The sequence below is a fragment of the Narcine bancroftii genome, chromosome 3 (assembly GCF_036971445.1).
Source record: "Narcine bancroftii isolate sNarBan1 chromosome 3, sNarBan1.hap1, whole genome shotgun sequence".
Lineage (NCBI taxonomy): Eukaryota > Metazoa > Chordata > Chondrichthyes > Torpediniformes > Narcinidae > Narcine > Narcine bancroftii.
The window spans coordinates 288,184,601-288,203,919 of NC_091471.1; the positions used below are offsets into that span (position 1 = coordinate 288,184,601).

Sequence of the window (19,319 nt, forward strand, 5' to 3'; positions counted from 1 at the left end):
AGGTGGCATTGTGGCACTTTTGTCCACGCAACCTGGACATGTGCCAAAGTGAGACTCTCTTGGTTGGAATTGGGCCAAGCCCTGGGGGGAAAAAATAGGCAAAGAATTCCCTCAGGACCCAGAGCCCTCCCTGTTGGGAAACATATTGGATGTAAGCCTTGCATTGAAGCTATCCAAATTTCAAATTCAATTTGTCATGATCGCGTTAGCGGTGGCCAAGAAGTGCATAGCAGTTGCCTGGAAGTTCAACTTCTACTTGAGTATTGAACATTGGAAAACAGAAATGCAGAGCTGTGTTCCCCTGGAGAAAATGACGTACATCCTAAGGAAACAATATGGTGCTTTCTTGAAGATATGTCAGTCCTATTTGAACTGCTTAGGGGCACAGTTGTAGTGCGAACGTCTGTGCCTCGCCGGCCTGCCCTCCCAATTTGCCCCTCCATTGGTGAGGGAGAGGAGGGGGTCCAACTTGTTCTATCCAGGGAAAGCTACGGAAAAAGGAAGGCAGCCTATGCGTTGGGTGCCGTGACACAACAAACTCCTAAATCCCCAAAATACAAGTTTCATACCTTTGTTGTGAGTGTTTTGGTCATTGTGTGTAAATATAATTAGTTTGGTGTTGAATGTTTAATGTTGGGGGTGGGAGAAAGGGATTAAAAACAGACTAAAGAATTAACATATGATATGTAATTAATGCGTATGTCATTGATAATAATATTGACAATTATTGGAGTTTGTGTGGAAAAACTGTTTTATTCCCCTTCCCTATTCAGTTGAATTCCTACCTTTATCTACAATTCTATTACAATGGCTCATGTCACCACACGCTTTTTAAAAAAATAAATCTCAATTTTAATGTCTGAAATATCCTCCTAGCTCCTTTCATAGGGAGAAATGATAAATAACTGCATTTTTATTATGTATTTTTGAAAGAAATTACTGAATATTGGCAATATAATTTACATCGTTTGTTTATCCCCCTTCACTTCCTGTCATATCTCGCTAAATTAGTTTCTTGATAAATAGCACGATTTTCTTTTCTTTTCAGCCCCTGAAATAGTCAATTATGAACCTTTGGCTTTAGAAGCAGACATGTGGTAAGTTCATTGCACACTTACACTATTTTGGTTAAAAACAAATATTATATCCTTCTGCCTTTCAGTATTTCTCTTTCCTGAAGCCATTAATCTATGCTGCAGTCTAGCTCTTGCAACCAATCATTCTTTGTGTGTGGGTTGGTGTCTCAGCTGGGTATCCAACTTGGAGATTTTAAAATTGTATGCAACACGGTAACGGGCCATTTTGGCCCATGAGACCATGCTGCCCAACTTACACCCGATTAAACTACACCCCAGTATGTTTCGAATGGTGGGAGGATATTGGATCTCCTGATGAAAACCCATGCAGACACGGGGGGGAATGTACAAACTCCTTTTAGATAACACGGGATTCGAACCCAGATCGCTGGCCCTGTAAAGGTGTTGCACAAACTGCCTTGCCAACCATGCTGCCTTAGGGGTTCAGATCATCTCTATACTTGGGTAACTTTCAACAGTGCTATTCTCTTTTGGCCTACAAGAGAAAACGAGCACTTCTGAAAATGCTCTGCATAACATGGACACTTGGTATTTTTCAAACTGGATGCAACAATTTCAGAAATTGTTGAACCGTGATCGACTTTATAGTGAAAAGCTGCTTAATGTCATTGTCAATTTAAGCATTCTCTTGTGCTTTATTGAACCAATTGTCTCATTTTGCTGTTCTGCTAAATAAATACTGTAATTCTTACAATGCTATCTGTTCTGAGTGATTTGTCTTGATTTTTCTTTCTAAATTAATCTCATGTATCAGTTAAGGTTAATTGAGATTTGCACTGAATGTACTAAATCTAACCAATATATTTTTTCTTCCCATGCAGGAGCATTGGTGTTATCACTTACATTCTGTAAGTATATCAGTGCTGTTATCTTGTGCTTCAACTCCTTAAAAAGTCTGATGTAACTAAATCCTTAATTCCTGTTTGGCTTTCCTAAAATTTCCTTTCAGGCAATTGAAACGATTAGTTGAGAGCATGGGTGAGTTGCAACTGATTGCAACTCAATCAACTTGTTAATGATTTTTTTTTCATATCTCACCTCACCCCCCCCCCCAGCAGCCTTGTATCCAGTGCTTAGGTCATCGGCTTCTACTTTAGAAGTGAGAGTTTGTTCTTTTTCTCTTTCTCTGTTCCTGGACATTTTCCCATTTTCTTTGCTTCCATTTGACCCTGGTTCCCATGTCTATTCTAAATGGGAATCCTTGAATACAAACCAGGTATGAGAAACCTTGTTGGTTTCCTTTAAAAAAAATCTACCTTCAGGCCAATTTTAGTGACCAGTTATTAATTCTGTTTGAGGTTGGCTAACTCTATACAAATAGAAATCCTAATTTGGATGTTTTGTTCTGTGGGTTATTTTTATTCATTTGGTTTGGTATTTATGACATGGGTTGTGGTGTAATCTTAAATCAACTTCCTTTTGTCCCAGCAAACAAATGGAAGGAGTGGCTAATTAGTTTAAGTGTAGGGACTAACTTGAGCTCTTTTGAATAGATGATGAAAGTGTTGCTGTGGTTTATGTGAACTTCAGTCAAACTTTTCTAGGTCCCAGCTGGTTGGAAAGATTTAGAGCCCAGGCCAGTTGGCGAACTGGAACCAAAGTTCAATAGGAAGCAGGCTAAAGGCGGGAGGATTCTTTGGAAGCCTGTGACTAGTGGTGTGTCACATCAATTGGTGCTCGAACCCTTGTCGTTTACAAAATTGGATGTGAATCTGGGTGGAATGAGCAGGTTGGCGATAAATGGAAAATTGTGGCGATGACTGTACTCTTTAGCTACAGAATAATGTTGATTAGCTGGTTAATTAGGCAATGTGATAACAAGTGGAAATTAAATAGTGAGGTGATAAACTTTTGTCTAATTGGGGTAGGATGGCTATTCTAAGGAATAAAGGTGTACAAGCCCAAAAACCCCTAAAGGGTACAGTACAAGCAAATAGTGGTGAAAAAGGCATTTGAGATGCTTTTCTTCATTAAACAGGGCATAAAATACAAATGCAGGAAGGTATTGTCATAGCCTAAAGTATTGGCTAGGTCACAGCTGGAATATCGTATGCAATTCTGGTTGCCACAGTCTTGGAAGGAATACGATTGCACTGGAGTGGGTTCAGATGGGATTCACCAGGACACTACACAGAAATACTGGAGGAACTCGGCCTTCCTTAAGGAAGGGCTCAGGCCCAAAATGACATTAATATATGGATGTTGCAAGACCACCTGAGTTCCTCCAGCATATCTGTGCTTTGATTGCAGTCACAGTGTCTGCAGACTTTCGTGTTTCACTTCACCAGGACGTTGCCTCCGATGAAATGTTTTGGTTATGAGAAGAGTCTAGATTTTATTTTCCTTGGAGGCTGGGAGACCACCTGATAGATACAAAATTGACATGGCGCAAACCTCTCCCTTGGACTGAGGGATAGGAAAGGGTTCTTTCATCCAGAGAGCGGTTGTGCTGTATACGCTCTTCACACTTAAGGAATCTAGGTGAGCACTTTGAATTGGCAATCAAGAAATAGTAAATGAGATTAGTTTGTATAGATCAAACGGCCTATTTCTGCGCTGTATGATTCAAGTACAAATTAAAGTGTTAATATGGCAGTGGTTCATTTGCTTGGTTACTTCTGCTTCCCTTTTTCTCCACGCTTAAAGCTCACATTCTATTCTGCCTGTTGCCAATTCTTATATTTGCTAACGACTGCCGTTTTCAACTCTTGCTCTGTTCCTAATTCTTCAAATCATATCCATCTTTTTCGTTCTGAATCTTTCTGATCTGATATCTGGCCAGTACTTTGAAGTTGCATGCCAAATTCCCATCTCCACAAGGGAAAAAAAAAATTGGTAATTAAGTTGATCGATAACAAGAGGATCTCTGTTGTCAGGCGCATCTATGACCAAATTCCAGATTTGTGCCTTGTATCCTTTGATACACGTTGGAGAACAGAACTGACTAATCCTCATTTTAAAATTTAGTGGACGAAACATGGATGTGTTCTAATTTTTGCTCACAAGCGCATGCTTGTGAAAGGCCTAGCTCTTTTTAAGTCCTTGCATCCAAAGACAGCAGCAATACTTTAATATCTTTGGCTTGAGTATGCTCAAATTTTCAATTAATTGTCCTTTCATGTTCTAAATTTCAGGAATTTTTTTTAATCTCACCCTGACATTTAAACTTTAGATCCCAGGTATTTTTGGTAGTTAACAATTTTTGATATTGTAATTCCAGAGTCTTTGAATGTGACTTTGAAGCTCTCACAGCTGTACCGTGGACACGATGGCGTTTGTAATTGGACCTCTTGTCATTTTCATGTGCAACATAAGAATTATATTGTAAAATCCATTCAAAACTATTGCAATCTTTTTCAGACTCTGTGCCAGTTCAGTCTTGAACAAATTTGGATGCTGCAGTGCCGAAGGTTTCAAGCTGCTTCAAATTTGAAGCGCTTGTTTGGACAATCCTGTCAGCTCCCTTTATCCTTGTTTTGGGAGGTGATGATGTTCCATTCTCAGCCATACCTTGTCTAATTAGCAGTGTTTTACTGTTGCTTGGTTATGTTTGTATTCTCAAGGACTTCAGTGTTCACACTTTTTGGCCAGGAAATGCTCGTTATTGAGCCGAGACAAATGTGAAACTTGCACAGATGGGCCATCTGCAGAGGTTATGCACCTCCACTGTAAGGTGATCTGGCTGCTCCATTGTAGATATTGTTTGTTGAAAACTTGTAAGAATTGGATTGGTTTATGGAATCTGATAGCAACTGCCTAATATTTCTCTAATCTTGTCTGGAATTTTTTTTGTCAATCAGCTTAACTAAATATCTTCTGGTTTTTTAAAAAAAAACCTTTGTTTTTCTTTGTACTCTCATTTTCTATAATTTCTGCTTGATCATTTCTGTTCTTCATTTCTCAAGACACCCCATGTAATTGAATCTCAAAATAATTTTTAATAATATTCTGATTGATATTTAGCTAATGTATTATTTTTCCTACTTGGAATAGTTTTTTTCTTTCACATTGCAGTAAGATAACGTGGCCAACATTGCATTTGTTCCACTGATCTTTCACATGCTTCAGATTTTTCAAAACGTTATCAGAAATATAATTTCTAATTTATTTGCCTTGCCAATTGATTATGACTGAGGCCTTCCTGCTAAATTGGTTGATTTCATCCTGGTTGAAAGATTTTTCCTTAAAGGTATCTTCATAAGAGGCAGCTGGTGAAATGATGTACTGATATTGAATATGTTTCTTCACAATTTCCAGTTTGAGTGGTGCTTCTCCATTCCTTGGTGAGACCAAGCAAGAAACCCTAACAAATATTTCTGCTGTGAACTACGACTTTGATGAAGAGTATTTTAGCAGCACTAGTGAACTGGCGAAGGATTTCATCCGCAGGCTTCTGGTGAAAGACCCCAAGTAAGAAATGTTTGTCACCTTGCAGGTGCTCAAGCAGTTGATGTTTAGAATTGCTGGGTACTTCGTTCATGTCAACCTCTTTAATAGTCTGGTGTTCAGGCTGACAAAGGGGACTAGGATTATCCCCACAACCTGATGATTTCAGCCTTACTGGGGGAATCAATGCTGGTAGAAGGGAACTTGATAATGATGGAGGAGATGATGGGATATGGGAACATGATCATCCGGCAACATTTGTACAGCCTCATCTCCTTTCCCTTTCTTTCAGAAAAAGAATGACCATTGGCGATAGTCTTGAGCATCCATGGATTAAGGTAATTTAAAAAATAATTTGCACTGTCGTACAGAATTTCAATAATTACCGTTTGACATTCACTTGGGAAGTAATCTATTTGGATGTGCTCTTCCCAAATGGCCATTGAAGAGTATTGCTCAATAAAAAGATTTTCTGCTGTGCCTGGGGTAAATTAATTCACCCTGGGGGACCATTTATCTTCATTTAATGGTGCTCGTTTGCTCCAATTTTGAAACTTTTATCTTTGTTTAAAAGGGTAGATCTTCCTAAAGTGCTTCCTTGTATTATTTTATGAAAATGTGATGGCTAGAAAGTTGACCAAAACTTTTGAGTTTGAAAAGGAGCAACTTGTGAAAGGGTTAACTGGTATGGAGAGAATTCCAGAATTTTTCAGGACCAGATTTCTGGTATAAGAACCAAATTTTTTTGTAAGTTTCAAGCACTAGGAGAGGCTATTGAAATGGGATGACTAGATTTGAAAATAAGGATGGAAGTTTGAAATTGAAGCTTTGCAGAACTTGAAGCCAGAGTAGACCAGCAAGAACAAAATGAGGTGATGTGGGTAGCGGAGCCCGTTTGTAAAGGATGCAAGATGGGAGGTGGGTTGCCATAGTGAAACTTAGAAATGTGTAAGTATGCACTGCATGTGACGTAGGTTTGCTGCATTGCCTTTCCTAACATCTTATTTCTTTTTACCTTCCAAAGGTGATCAAGAGAAGGAATGTGAGACGGGAGGATAATGGGAAGAAGCCAGAGCGCCGTAGACTGAAGACCACTCGCCTCAAGGAGTACACAATCAAATCGCATTCCAGCATGCCTCCAAACAACACCTATGTCAACTTTGAGAGATTCTCCAAAGTCCTAGAAGAAATCACTGCAGTAGAAGAAAGCATTCAGGAGCTGGTGAGAAACAAGAAGTCCTTCAAGGAGGACATTGATGCCCTGGTTTCCATTTACGACGAGAAGGAATCTTGGTACAAGGAAGAGAATGAAAGCATCAGCCAGGACCTTGGGCACATTAAAAATGAGTTGCGCAAGACAGAAACCCTGAGGAAACAGGCGCAAGATGAAGTCAAATCAACCATGCTGTCCACCAATATCCTAAAGCGGAAATACACCAAACTAGAATATCGTTACGATGCCTTAACGGCAGAACTGAAGTGGGTTGAGGAGCTCCTGAAGTCGGTCGAGCAGGAGGGAATGCAAGGAGGGTTTGGTAACAATGGCCGACATGGAGGAATGCGCTAGGTGTCGTTCCAAAAAAGAACTTGATCCTCTGAGCCAGTTCATTAACAGGATCTCTGCCAAATTGGACATGTTTGAGGAACTGATTCAGTCTTTATTTCTAGCCTAAGTATTGGTTTATTGTTAAATGTAAATTAAATTCCACCTTGAATCCCATGAGGATAATGACCTGTCAGTGGGTTTTGAGTCACACAAGCAGTGCATGCTGCTATTGCCTTTGCCATACTTCTAAGTGAGCCCCATTTACTTTCCTTCACTCTTGACCATCATAATTCCAGAGAACATGGCCATGCTTTATTTTAGCACCTCAATAGGGGATGGTATAGTGGGCATGGTTTGTTTGGAAAGATGTTCTATTTTGGACAAGATTCAATTCCTTCCCACCTTACCTGCAAAATTACCCAATGCCCTAGAGTACTGAGATTATGGAACAAACCTTGCAACAAAAAACTAAAACTATTGTTCATCCCCAGTTTTGCTAAATTTATTTGAATCTTTTGTGGAAGGGAACACAGTTGTGTATTGATTAAGAGCTAATTTTAGTGTGTGACTTGAGTTGTTCTCAGCTCAGTCTTGTGAATATATCCTTCCAAGAAATCAAAAACAAATCGTATAATTTTCTATGAACACAAGTTGACATTTACCGGGGAAATTGTGAAACCTTCTGAAAAGATCTATTGATTTCTATTAATGACTGCAATAGTGTTTAGAAAGACCAAATATTTGTTGAAAGAATTCCCTTGTTAATAAGGTTAGTTATCTTTGTTTTATACGCCGGCTTTGAGTTCACTGTTTTAGAAGGGAGAGTAAGTCTTTAATCAGTAATTCTCACTAATAGTTGACTGCATAATTGATTTGGGAACACAGAGCACAAATGTGTGAAATGATATTAAACTCCACGAACAACCTACTTTGTCCTTTGCAGTGAGGTGATGATTGATGTTGAGGGAGTCTTTTGCTTTAGTCTTAAACTGTAAGTTCAGGTCCAAACTCAGGTGTCCACTGGGCAGCTCTTTCTCATTCCCTTTGAGATGTTGACTTGATCGGGTTTATTTGGGTGTTGGGGACCATTGTTATTGCCTGCAGGAAAATCTACTGAATCTCTAATGTCAAAGACATGGAATTGGTATTCAAGAGGAGTGACATGAAATAGACTTGCATTTATGAAACGGTCTGTTTTAATTGCCACACAAAGGCATCATGGAAATGCATTTGTTAAGTGTTTACATTGAATTAACAGTTTCCAGTTTTAGTGTCAGATGGTTTTGAGAAGCCTGGGCAGAGAATAAGTCCACTGTTTTTCTGTCAGTTGATGTTATGTATGACAAAAATATAGGCATTGGTCTGAAGCCAGACTCAACCTGAGCCATGCAGATGTCTTGAGTTCAAGCTGAAAGGGCTTTCATTTGTCCTGTCACACTAACATTCCAAAAGTGGTCGAGCTTGATTCTACCTCTTGCAAAGTGCGATCTGTGAACAAATCCAATAATTCCCTTTTAATTAAACCAATTAGAAAATGGTATCTTTAACAAAAAATCCATTCATTGTTTATTTGCAGATTTGAGTTGTAATGTGTACATTCTAGAGTTCCCTAAAACCATTAAATCTCAATCCTCTCCTCCACCCCTAGTGCCAAACTAGGTACATGAAAATGAGTTTTCTGGATCAAAATGTCTAATTTGTCAAGTACAGGGTTGTATCTCCTGTATGTGTTGGGAATGGCCCCCAAATAGAATTTTTTTTTTGCCACCAGGTCTGAAAATTTGTGGTGCATTTTTACTCAATAGTTTGAAGATTTGTATTGAATGGTAACTTTGTGCAAGTTGTCATAAGAAAGTTAATGCCTGTAAATAGCAGAGGTTTCACTGCCATGTACCAGAAGGCCTGCTGCAGTCAATGGTACTGTATTCATTTTTTTTGAAGCTACTGTGGGTAATATTGGCTGCAGTCACCTTCTCTCCCCTTCTGATCCCTTGTAGCATTTGCAGCTGAAGTATTTCACGGGGTCTTTGCTATACAAAAAAAAAATGTGTTATTTATTGTAACCTTTGAACTTTGTTATGGGCAAGTTAACTCTGTTTCTCAGTGTGACGTAAAGAACTTGAATGGAGTGCACAGTGCACTTTCCATTTCATCTCGTCCTTGTGTTAAGTTTCAATGTTCAGTTAACACTATTTAGTTCTTTACTTTCCATGCAATAATAAACATTGAAAATTCCAAGAATTTCAAGTTAGGAAATCTTGTTAATGTGCTTAATTTGTGGAGATGAATATCCATGCAACATGAAGTAATCTTGACCCTTTTGGGTAAAATACATCTTGATACCAAGCTGTGGAAATATAAAATGTAATTTGAAGAATTGGTGGTTGGTCTAAATGAATCACATAATTTGATTGCATTGAGTGGATTTTAAGTTGCATTCTTTCCTTTAGTGTCCAGGATTGATCTGGGTTACCATTGTCAGCAAACTAGTCTTTCCCTTGTAATTTTGCCTTGACGTGCAATGCAGAGATAGCATTTAACTGTTTAGTTTCGGGCCTGTGGTCAAAAGTATCAGGAGTTGCATTTTCCTATTCTAGAAAAATATTTAATGTTAACTTGTTCAGTGAGCTAAATTATTGTACCTTCCACATTCAAACCAACTAGATTTTTAAGGCTGAAATCTTGAATGTGGCATGAGACAGTTGCTGGAAGTGTCCTGAATCCAAAATGAGCATGTCATATGTGCTCATTTGACAGAATGACAGAAATTCTTGTGTTCACGTGTTGACTGATTACAAAACCCTACGTTTGTTCAGCTGAGCACAAATTGCACCTTTAAATTATTTTAATTATCACTTGACCATGCCAGTTTTTAATACATAGTACATTTCTAGAAAATATCAAAAATTTGGTCATACAGGTAAAATGTAGTCACATGAGTACGCAGTCTTGGAAAAGAGCACGAGATTTCACATCCCTCCCACCCCCTCCCCCACTACCACCCGACCCTGAGCACAGTCAGAGAGAATGGAACCTTATTAATGGATTACTTCTGATCTCTAGGAAGTTGATCATCTTTTTATGATTTAGCATCAGCAAACCTTTGCCAAATCAGGCGAGGGTTCCAGGACCCTCCAGTTATTTAGCCACTCCCATTGTAAAATAAATCTGGGCTTCAATATTTCCTGAAAAAATCAAATAGCCTGTCTGCCCACGGCTGGGCTCAGACCTGTTTTGAGCTGCCGTGCCTGCGTTCAATGCTAGACTTTCAGGAGCGAAGGGAACAACCTTGCTTTGGCAGATGGCTACTGGGATTGCTATCTCTGACAAGGAAACTTTGCTGCAAATTTAAACATTCTTAAGTTTAAAATAAAACCTTGTATTCCTCCAATCCCCCTTTTAAGTTGATTGAGATGGCAGATGGCAACGCCTTGCCCTACTTAGATTTTTTTATATCATTAGTTGATTCTGAATACTAGGGATTGAAATTAATTAGAAAATGATCAATTGGACTACCATGGTGCTTTGAAGAAGAAAGCAATTTCTGCACATCTCTACCTTGTCCCAACCAATGCCAAAACATTGCCTGTGGAAACTTGCTATGCAGGAATTGGCTGCCTCATTTTCTAAATCTTAACAGTGACTAAACTTGGCCTCAGATCTCTGATCTATTGATTATTCCATCTCAGCTAACTTCTTTGCAATAAAATGGAGTACAGCTAATAGTCAATCAACTTGCATTTGAGCATTGTATGTTTAAAGTGTTTTGAATTTGGAGGCAAGATACTTTTGTGTATAAATTTAAACCCAGCTTGAAAATGGAGTTGTTATGGAACGTTTTACGACAAATCTTGATACTTTCTGCAGGTACGGCAAGCCTTTAATGTTGAGACTGTATGGATGAGGGTGAAGAGATTTGGCCATTCTAATCAAGTTGAGTTTCGGGTGTAACCTCACTCCGTTGGGGCCAAGTGCATTCTGTAACCAGTCCAGTCGTTATCCTTTTCCTATTTTACATTGATGTTTTAGAATTACTTCTCAACCTGCACTGTCCTCCATGGCGGACTCATCAGCGATTGAAGGCACAGAGACTTGCCATTTGCATTGAAAACGCTTCATTCCTACAGCTCTTTTATAGTAAAGGAAGTTTATTTGAGTAAAAATGTCCTTTCCGCTGACTAAAAGGCAGCTTTCAAACCGGTTAGAAATGTTCCTCACCTCCTCATACCCATGGAATCCTCAACTCTCCCGAAATCCTCTTCTGGGACATCTGTTGTAAACTTTTCTATTTCTCTCAGACCCTGCTCCCACAGGCTTACACCAGTCACTAAACAATCCCCCCACCCCTGACCCCCAATTTGTCTTGTACCTGCTGTGAAAATATTGAAAATTAATCCCCTTGAAGAGTAAGACTTGTGCCCACACAGGCCACCTTCCAGTTGTGAAGAATATAACCTTGATGGGTTGGACACGTTTTTGAGGAACAAAATCTCCGACACCTATAGGTCGGCACGGCATTGCGGGCCAAAGGGCCTGCACTGTGCAGTTATCTTCTGTTCCTTTGCATAATTCAGGAAGAACAAATGGGCAACTTTTTTTATGGGCCAATCAGCCTTTGAGAAATTACTTGCAAATTAGGGCACATAATTAAACTCTTCCACAGTACATTGAACTGAAGAACCCACTCCTTTCAAAACAGCAAAAGTTGGTGATTATGGTCCCATTTTTCCTGCTTTCACCTTCAATGAACCTATGTACTCTTTAATCTCTTCAGCTTTCTGACGGTCTCAGCCACTCTGTGCTGCTGCACCTTCCACTTCTTGAGTTCTCAATACAGATGGAATTTAATGTTTAAAGAGTATATACTCTGAAGCAGATGCATGTTAAAACTTGTAGACCCAAGAGGTTCTCCAATTTAGATGCATTTTCAGAGTCGCCAATTTGGGACGAGCTCTTGTGTTTGGATGCTTGTTGCTAGTTGGTTTCTCACCTGACCATTGGTTCTTGTTTATTACGGTTAAAGTGTGCATAAATAAATGTTTCAAGGAGCACTTAAAATCTATGGGGAAAACTTGAGTTTGTTTTTAATATTATCCAAATTGGAAGAGATTAACAACCATCGATTATCAGGTATTTGCCTTAACATGACTGTGGTTCCACTGTTTACAGATGCATTTGACCATCTCTTGCACTCCCACCACTGCAATACATATGGTGTATGTATTGAAAACTACCAATACTTTTATGTAAACTACTTTGAGCATTAGTTGCTATTTGTAACTAATTTGGTCTTCACACACTAATATCTTGCTATTAACAAAGTAATTTATAACCATGCTGTTTAAGGTGACCAAGGCCTGGTTTTTTAACATTTGTAATAAAGCTTTTAAACACTATTGTGGGATTTTCAAACTTGTGCCTGTTTAAAGATGGCCCATTATAAAGGGCGCTGCAGATGTTTGCAGTTTCAGCATCTGCTAAGCTCAGGGTTTCCCAACCAGGGGTGCGAGATAACATTTCAGTTTTTTTGTTTATATTAAGGGTACTTTTTTTAAAAGTCCAAATTAAAGATGGGGAAATTATCTTTTCTCTATTCAATAGAATGATATTCTCTATGAATTTTAGTGCGTTTCAAAGCGCTGTTTCCTTTTAAATGGCATTGCCCTATCACTTTTTTAAAATTGGGATATTTAAAATGGGGGGGCCAAACTTCTTGTTTTGTAGCAAATTACATTATATTATTTGTGTTATGTAAATTATTAATGAACCCTTCATTATGTCAAAGAAAAGGAAATGAAATGATGATTATGTGCAGTTTGGTTTCACTTGCACCGGAACAACTGAAGGATCTGCAAAAACCCCAGTGCATGCTTTGTGATGCTGTCTTTTCAAATGCAAATTTGAAGCCATCTAAGCTGCAAGAACACTTTAACAACTGGCATGGTGGAGCAGATGTTGCAGGGCATGATGTTGGTTGAATCATTGAAAACTAAAAGATCCCCGTTTTGATTATCGAGGAGCCCTTCCAAAATTAGGTTTTGTATTTGCTGACAAACCACAGCTGATGACTTCATACCGTGTGGCGTATAAAGTAGCCAAATCCAAGAAGCCCCATACAATTGTAGAAGAGGTGATAAAACCGTGTGGATTAAAAATGGCAACAATTGTTCTGGGAAAAGAAGCCTCAAACAAGCTTAAATTAGTGCCGTTATCAAATAATGTTATTCAGAGTCGAATTGGTGATTTGAGTTTGGACATTTTGGACCAAGTTATCGCAGATATCAGGGCTCGTCCCTTGAAAATCTCTCCAGTTGGACGAAACAACTGATGTTGCAAATTGCAGTCAACTCATCGCATTAGTGAGGTGTGTCCATGATGGTGTCATAATGGAAGATTTCCTGTTCTGTGAATATCTGAAAACCACCACAAAAGGAAAAGATGTCTTCCAGTGTGTGAAGGACTTTGTGAAATATGACTTAGATATCCAAATTCTTGGTTCTGTATGTACTGACAGTGCCCCTGCTATGCTAGGAAATAAATCAGGATTTTTTGCACTGATGAAACAAGAGATTCTGCACTTGCAAGGTACCCACTGTTTTCTTCATCCACATGCTTTGGCATCAAAAACATTGTCTCCGAAGTTGAAAAAGGTCCTTGACACTTCTGTGAAGACCCATCAACTGGATTAGGGGTCGTGCTCTGAACCACCACTTTGTGAAGATTTTGGAAGTGAGCATTCAGTTTTGGTTTTCCACACTGAAGTCGGCTGGCTGTTACGTGGGAGAGCTTTGACGCACTTCTTCGAACTGCGAGAAGAAGTCAAAGCTTTTCTGAAGGAACATGACTATGATCTGCCCGGAGAAATGGAATCACAAGGATTCAACCAAATGCTAGCCTATTTGAGTGATATTACGAATGACCTGAGTGTCTCTATTCAAGAGAAAAACATAAACATATTGAAATGCTGCGAAAAGTTAAATGCTTTCAAAGAAAAGATACATCTTTGGTGTCGACGAGTTAAAAGAGGGAATCTTTCAAATTTTTCATCGCTCGAAGAAATGGTTATGACGATGAGTCCCTAATTTCAAGTGTGTGTGAAGAAATTGTGGATCATTTGGAAATACTATCAGTCATTTGATGGATATTTTGGAGGAGGAGAACTGGAAAACTTCTGAAGAATGGATTATAAATCCATACTCCTTCAATTTGGATAATATGTCAGATGATGAAGAGCTGAAGGAAGATCTTATTGAACTGCGCACAAATCGTGTTCTTGAAATGTAGTTTGAAAGCAAAACTTTGGAACAATATTGGTGTTCGGCAATGGACATGTTTCCAAGACTTTGTGAAAAAGCACCAACTGTGCTCATCCCCTTCGCGACGATGTACTTGTGCGAGTCTGATTTAGTGCCCTTTTGTCAATCAAGACAAAATCTAGAAATCGCTTGGGTGCACAGGCAGACATGCGGTTTGCTATCAGCAACAAAGTGCCACGTTTTGAAAAACTCGAGCAATAAACGAACAAGAGTCATTCAATTTAAATTGGCTTCTGAACATTTGAACATTAGTTCTTTAATTTTTTTAAAAAATTTCATGCATGGATGAAAATTTAAATTTTTTTGGAGGGTTTATGCAACTTTTAATTTGTAATTGTTTTCCTCCATATGTTTCATTTTTGTTTATATATTATTAAAAATTGATTATACAAATTTGTTTTGGTCACCTTCACCTTTATTCTTAAATAAATTATTACTTTAAGGGGTGCAAGAACATATTAAAAATTTTCAGGGTTGGGAACCACTGGCTTAGCTGATCTGTTTCATAATTTCAAATGCTGGACACAAATTGCACCTGTCCTCAAGTTTACCTGGAGCTGGTCTTGTGAGCTCATTCATGAAGTAAGCCATAACTGAGTGAATCTAATATACTTTTGACAGCTTTTGGATGATCTTGTAGAAGAGTCTTGGAGAGTATTTAAAAAAAAAGAACAGGATGTAAGTGGAACTGCAAGTCCTGATGGACTGATCTTAAGGTTGAAAACTAGAGGACTGTCCAGGAAATTTTCTGAAATGATTGATCTTCTTGACATGTAAACAATTTAGGGAAAATCATTGCAGACTTGCAATTTCCATGTGATATTGTTTATAAAAGGTAGAAGGAAGAAAGTAGGGTATAAAAGCAGGGAAAGACTTGATCTGGAAAGACAACGTACTCAATGGGGCAGATGGGTAACTTCTGTTCTTGTAACACTGCTGGAGAGATGCCTGGAAGCAGTTGCTGCATTTGAATGACTCAGGTACAAGACAGGCAAGTGCTGGTAGTTGGTATTAATGTAGAGTGTGCTCACAGTCAAATGGTCTGTTTCCATGCTGTTTCACTCTGATGGGTTATGGAGACTAAGATAACTGCATTGCTCCTGTGGTGATCATTGTACAAAAAGCAAATGTTGTAGCTTCTGCATCCAGACATCTGCACAATCACCAATTTACTACAAAGCTTGGTCATACAATGTCTTGCAAATCCTCCCCTTGGAGTATGTGACAGTTTTTTTTTGGTTGCTAAGCATTACTTTCCATGTTCTGTTCTGATCCTTCCCAACTTGGTGAACTATTTTACAGCAAACCATCAGACACTAGAAGGTCTCAGCAGGTCAAGCAACATTCATGGAGAGAGAGATGGACAGTCAAGATTCTGGTCAAGTAAACTATTTTACAGAACTGCATTTTCACTTGGAAATTAAACATCACCCAGATGTTCACTGGCACATGTACTGAAGAGTTGAATTAAGAATGGATATTTATCACCTGAAGATTATTTAATAGCTTTATATTTTCCAATAGACAATAGGAGCTGGAGTAGGCCCTTTGGCCCATCGAGCCAGCACTGCCATTTTACAGATCCTGAAGTATCTGATTAATAATCTTAGATTCCTATATTAACCTGAAGAAAAGTGGCCCCTGGAGTTGGTGAGGATCCTTGTACAGCTGGGAACTTGCTTCATTGGAATGATGCAGGCTCCAGGATGGTGTATAGAAGCATGGATTTGCCATGGGGCAGCTGGGGTTAGACGTTGGAGGAAATGGGAAAGGTGCAGAGAACAAGTATGACAAAGGAGGACCAATTTTAGGGGTGGTGGGAGAGTAGGTTAACTGTAGGGTGTATAATTGAAGATGGTTGATACCTTCAAGTCTCTCCACTATCAGGCAGGTGTCATGAAATGTGATCAGCTTCGGTGAGTGCATCTCCAGTGGCTCTCAAGAAAATTCACCATCCTCCTGGAAGCAGCCTGCTCAACTATCCACCCTCACTATCAGTTCAAGGGGTCCACATTTGCCATTCACCAATCCTCCAGAATCTCCCCTGTGGCCAAAGAGAACTTGAGAATCATTAGCCCCGCCTATCTCTTCCCTCATTTCCCACAGCAACCCGGGGTATATCTTATTAATCTTGATGGTTTTAAGAAGAAACAACACTTCCTCATTTAATCTCAAGATTGTTGAGTACAGAAGCCTGTTCTTTTCTGACCTTGCCATGTCCAGGTCCTTTTCTCTTGTGAATACTGAAGCAAAGTATTCATTTGGGACCTCCCCACTCTCGTCTACCTCCAGGCACATTGCCTCCTTTAGTGGGCCCATTTTCATTCTCATCATCCTTCTGTTCTTCATATTCTCATAGAACACCAAGGCCTTCTCATGCCCCTTTCAAGCTCTCCCATGTACTTTCTTAAGCTCCTTTCTGTTTCCTGCTTCCTATATCTAATGTATACTTCCTTTTCTTCTTGACTCACTTGTTTCGTCAACCACTGTTCCCTCTTCCTACCTTCTCTTCCCTGTCCCAGTGGAACATCCTGAACTCAGCACAAGTTGTCCCTAAACTTCCTCCATATCAGTTCTGTACCTTTGAACACCTGTTTCCAACTTACTCACTAGCTTCTGCCCCATCCCATCGTAATTATCCCTTCCCCAATTAAACACTTATCTATTTTGCTGCTTTTAATCCCCATCCATAGCTATGCTAAAGCTCAGGGAGTTGTGGTTCACCTACTGAGAGGTCAACCACCTGGCCCATAACCAGTGGCAGATTAACTGTTAGGCTGAATAGGTTTAAGCCTGGAAGGAGTGGGGACCTCTGGCTCAACAATTCTTTTGACCCCAAAAGTTTCAGAAACCCCCCCCCAGCATTTTTTGACCCCTTGGATAGTCCTATCAACCACTTTGGAGACCCCTAATACATTATTTAATGTAATTTAACATCACTTTATTCTATTCAAGGAAGGAGGGGGGGAGCCTTTCTAAAGCTCAGCTTTGCGGCCCATTTAGTAGTTAATCCTCCACTGTTCATTACCCAGGACTTATGGCCTCTCCTCTCGTCAGTTGGTCCAGATATTGTCAGGAATCCTTGAACTCACCTGACAAGTTCAGTCCCATTGCAGTCAGGAAGTGCCAGTCAATATGAGGTAAATTGAAGTCTCCCATAACTACAACCTTGTATTTCCCGCACCCTTCCAAAATCTGCCTGCTTATCTGTTGGTCAGTGTCCCGGGGGCTATTTGATGGCTTATAGACTACTCCCAGCACAGTGATTGCTCCCTTCCTATTTCTAACTTCTTCCTGCACAAACTCAGTGGACACTCCCTCAGCAGCGACTTCCCTTTCTATAGCTCTATGTGATAGTACAGATTCTATCACCAATGTGTATATGTACAGATTGTAGTGTAGGATGACTGTGATTCGCTGAGAGGGTAGCCACACCTACTGGTCGACCTACTTGTGATATGCTCCAGTCTTTCAGTTAATAAAAGCCTTGGTTTGGATCAACAAGTCTTTGGTTCTTTCGACACGCTCTACACTGATACTATCCCTGACCAGTTATGAAACTTTCGCCACCACCCCCTGCCCCCCCCACCCCACTTGCCTCCTATCCTATTTTTAAAATACCAAAACCCTGGTACCTGCATCAGCCAATTCTGCCCTTCCTCCAGCCAAGTTTCAGTAATGGCCACAACATCGTAGTTCCATGTATTAATCCATGTTCTAAATTCATCCCCTTTATTCCTAACACTCCTAGTGTTGAAATAGACACATTTCAAACCCTCTAATGTGCTACCTTTATGTTTTGTCCCCTGCCTTTCCTTCCTCACCAACTCAGAACACCTCGCATAATGCTTCTAACCTTCTGGCCTGTTCTCTGTACTCTCATTTTGGTTCCCTCACCAACAGCTCTAGCAAACCTGCCTGCCAGGATATTGGTCCCTCTCCAGTTCAGGTACAGCCTGTCCTTTTATGCAGGTCAGCCCTTCCCCAGAAAAGATCCCAACGATCTACAAATCTGAACCTCTGCACCAACTCTTCAGCCACACATTCATCTGCCACAACTTCCTATCCTTACTCTCTCTGGTGTGTGGTATGGGCAGCAATCCTGAGATTATCACCTTGAGGTTTTAACACCCTATACCCCCTTTTCAGGGAATCATCCCTACTCCTCTCTATGTTATTGGTCCCCATGTGGACCACGACATCTGGCTGCTCACCTTCCCCCTCCAGAATGGTGGAACTCTATCAAGATGGCCCTGGCATCATCTGGGAGGCAACATACCACCCAGAGGCATCGATCTATTTATGGAACCTCCTATTTATTTGCCTAACCTACAAGTCCCCAATCTCTCTTTCTCCCCCCCCCACCCCGGGCTTCTGATCCGATGGGTCAGTCTCTGTGCCAGAGATGTGACCCCTACAAATTGTCCCTCGTAGATTGTTCCCCCCCCCCCATAGTATTCAAAATGGTATACATATTGTTGAGGGAACAGCCACAGGGCCACTCTGCTCTGTGTGACAGTATTCAGAGGGGGCTTGGGAGAAGTTGTTAGAGCAGCTTGCACAAACACATTTTGAAACAGAATTTTTGCAGAATGCTTTCTTCAGGAGGAGCAACAAAGTAGCAACATTCAGCCTGGGAGAACAAGTGATCTTTGCAGGCAGAGGAGAACAGTTTTGCCCTCAGAGAGGGAGGGTGTGAAACACAAGGCACTTTCAGATGGCCAATTGCCATGCATGTAAAGCCGCATGTTTAGGCAATATGTGGGTGTTTTGAGGCCACCTGAATGTGCAGGAGGTGCTCTTGAGGCGAGCTACGTAATCCTCCTCCGAGAGGGATAATCAGCTCAGTGGCTCCCCCAGCCACCTGAATGCAGCTGGCTGAAAGCAGACGATAAAGGGTCAGGCTGCTGATCACAGCTGACACTGGGCAGGAGCCGGAGGGTCCCGTGCAGCTGTGTCTTTCAGGTGGCCAGT

At 40.2% G+C, this 19,319-nt stretch overlaps 1 protein-coding gene across 6 annotated transcripts in view; it reads left to right on the forward strand.

Moving 5' to 3' along the window:
- Nucleotides 1–9,406, forward strand: part of dapk3 (death-associated protein kinase 3) — a 30,442-nt gene extending 21,036 nt beyond the window's left edge. For all 6 annotated transcript variants that reach the window (XM_069928531.1, XM_069928533.1, XM_069928529.1 and 3 more), the window contains 5 exons: nucleotides 1,049–1,097; nucleotides 1,919–1,945; nucleotides 5,355–5,507; nucleotides 5,776–5,821; nucleotides 6,508–9,406. In XM_069928531.1, coding sequence (XP_069784632.1) covers nucleotides 1,049–1,097; nucleotides 1,919–1,945; nucleotides 5,355–5,507; nucleotides 5,776–5,821; nucleotides 6,508–7,050 — 818 coding nt within the window. In that variant the 3' untranslated portion in view covers nucleotides 7,051–9,406. The remainder of the gene's footprint in view (nucleotides 1–1,048; nucleotides 1,098–1,918; nucleotides 1,946–5,354; nucleotides 5,508–5,775; nucleotides 5,822–6,507) is intronic.
- The last annotated feature ends 9,913 nt before the right edge of the window (nucleotides 9,407–19,319 follow it).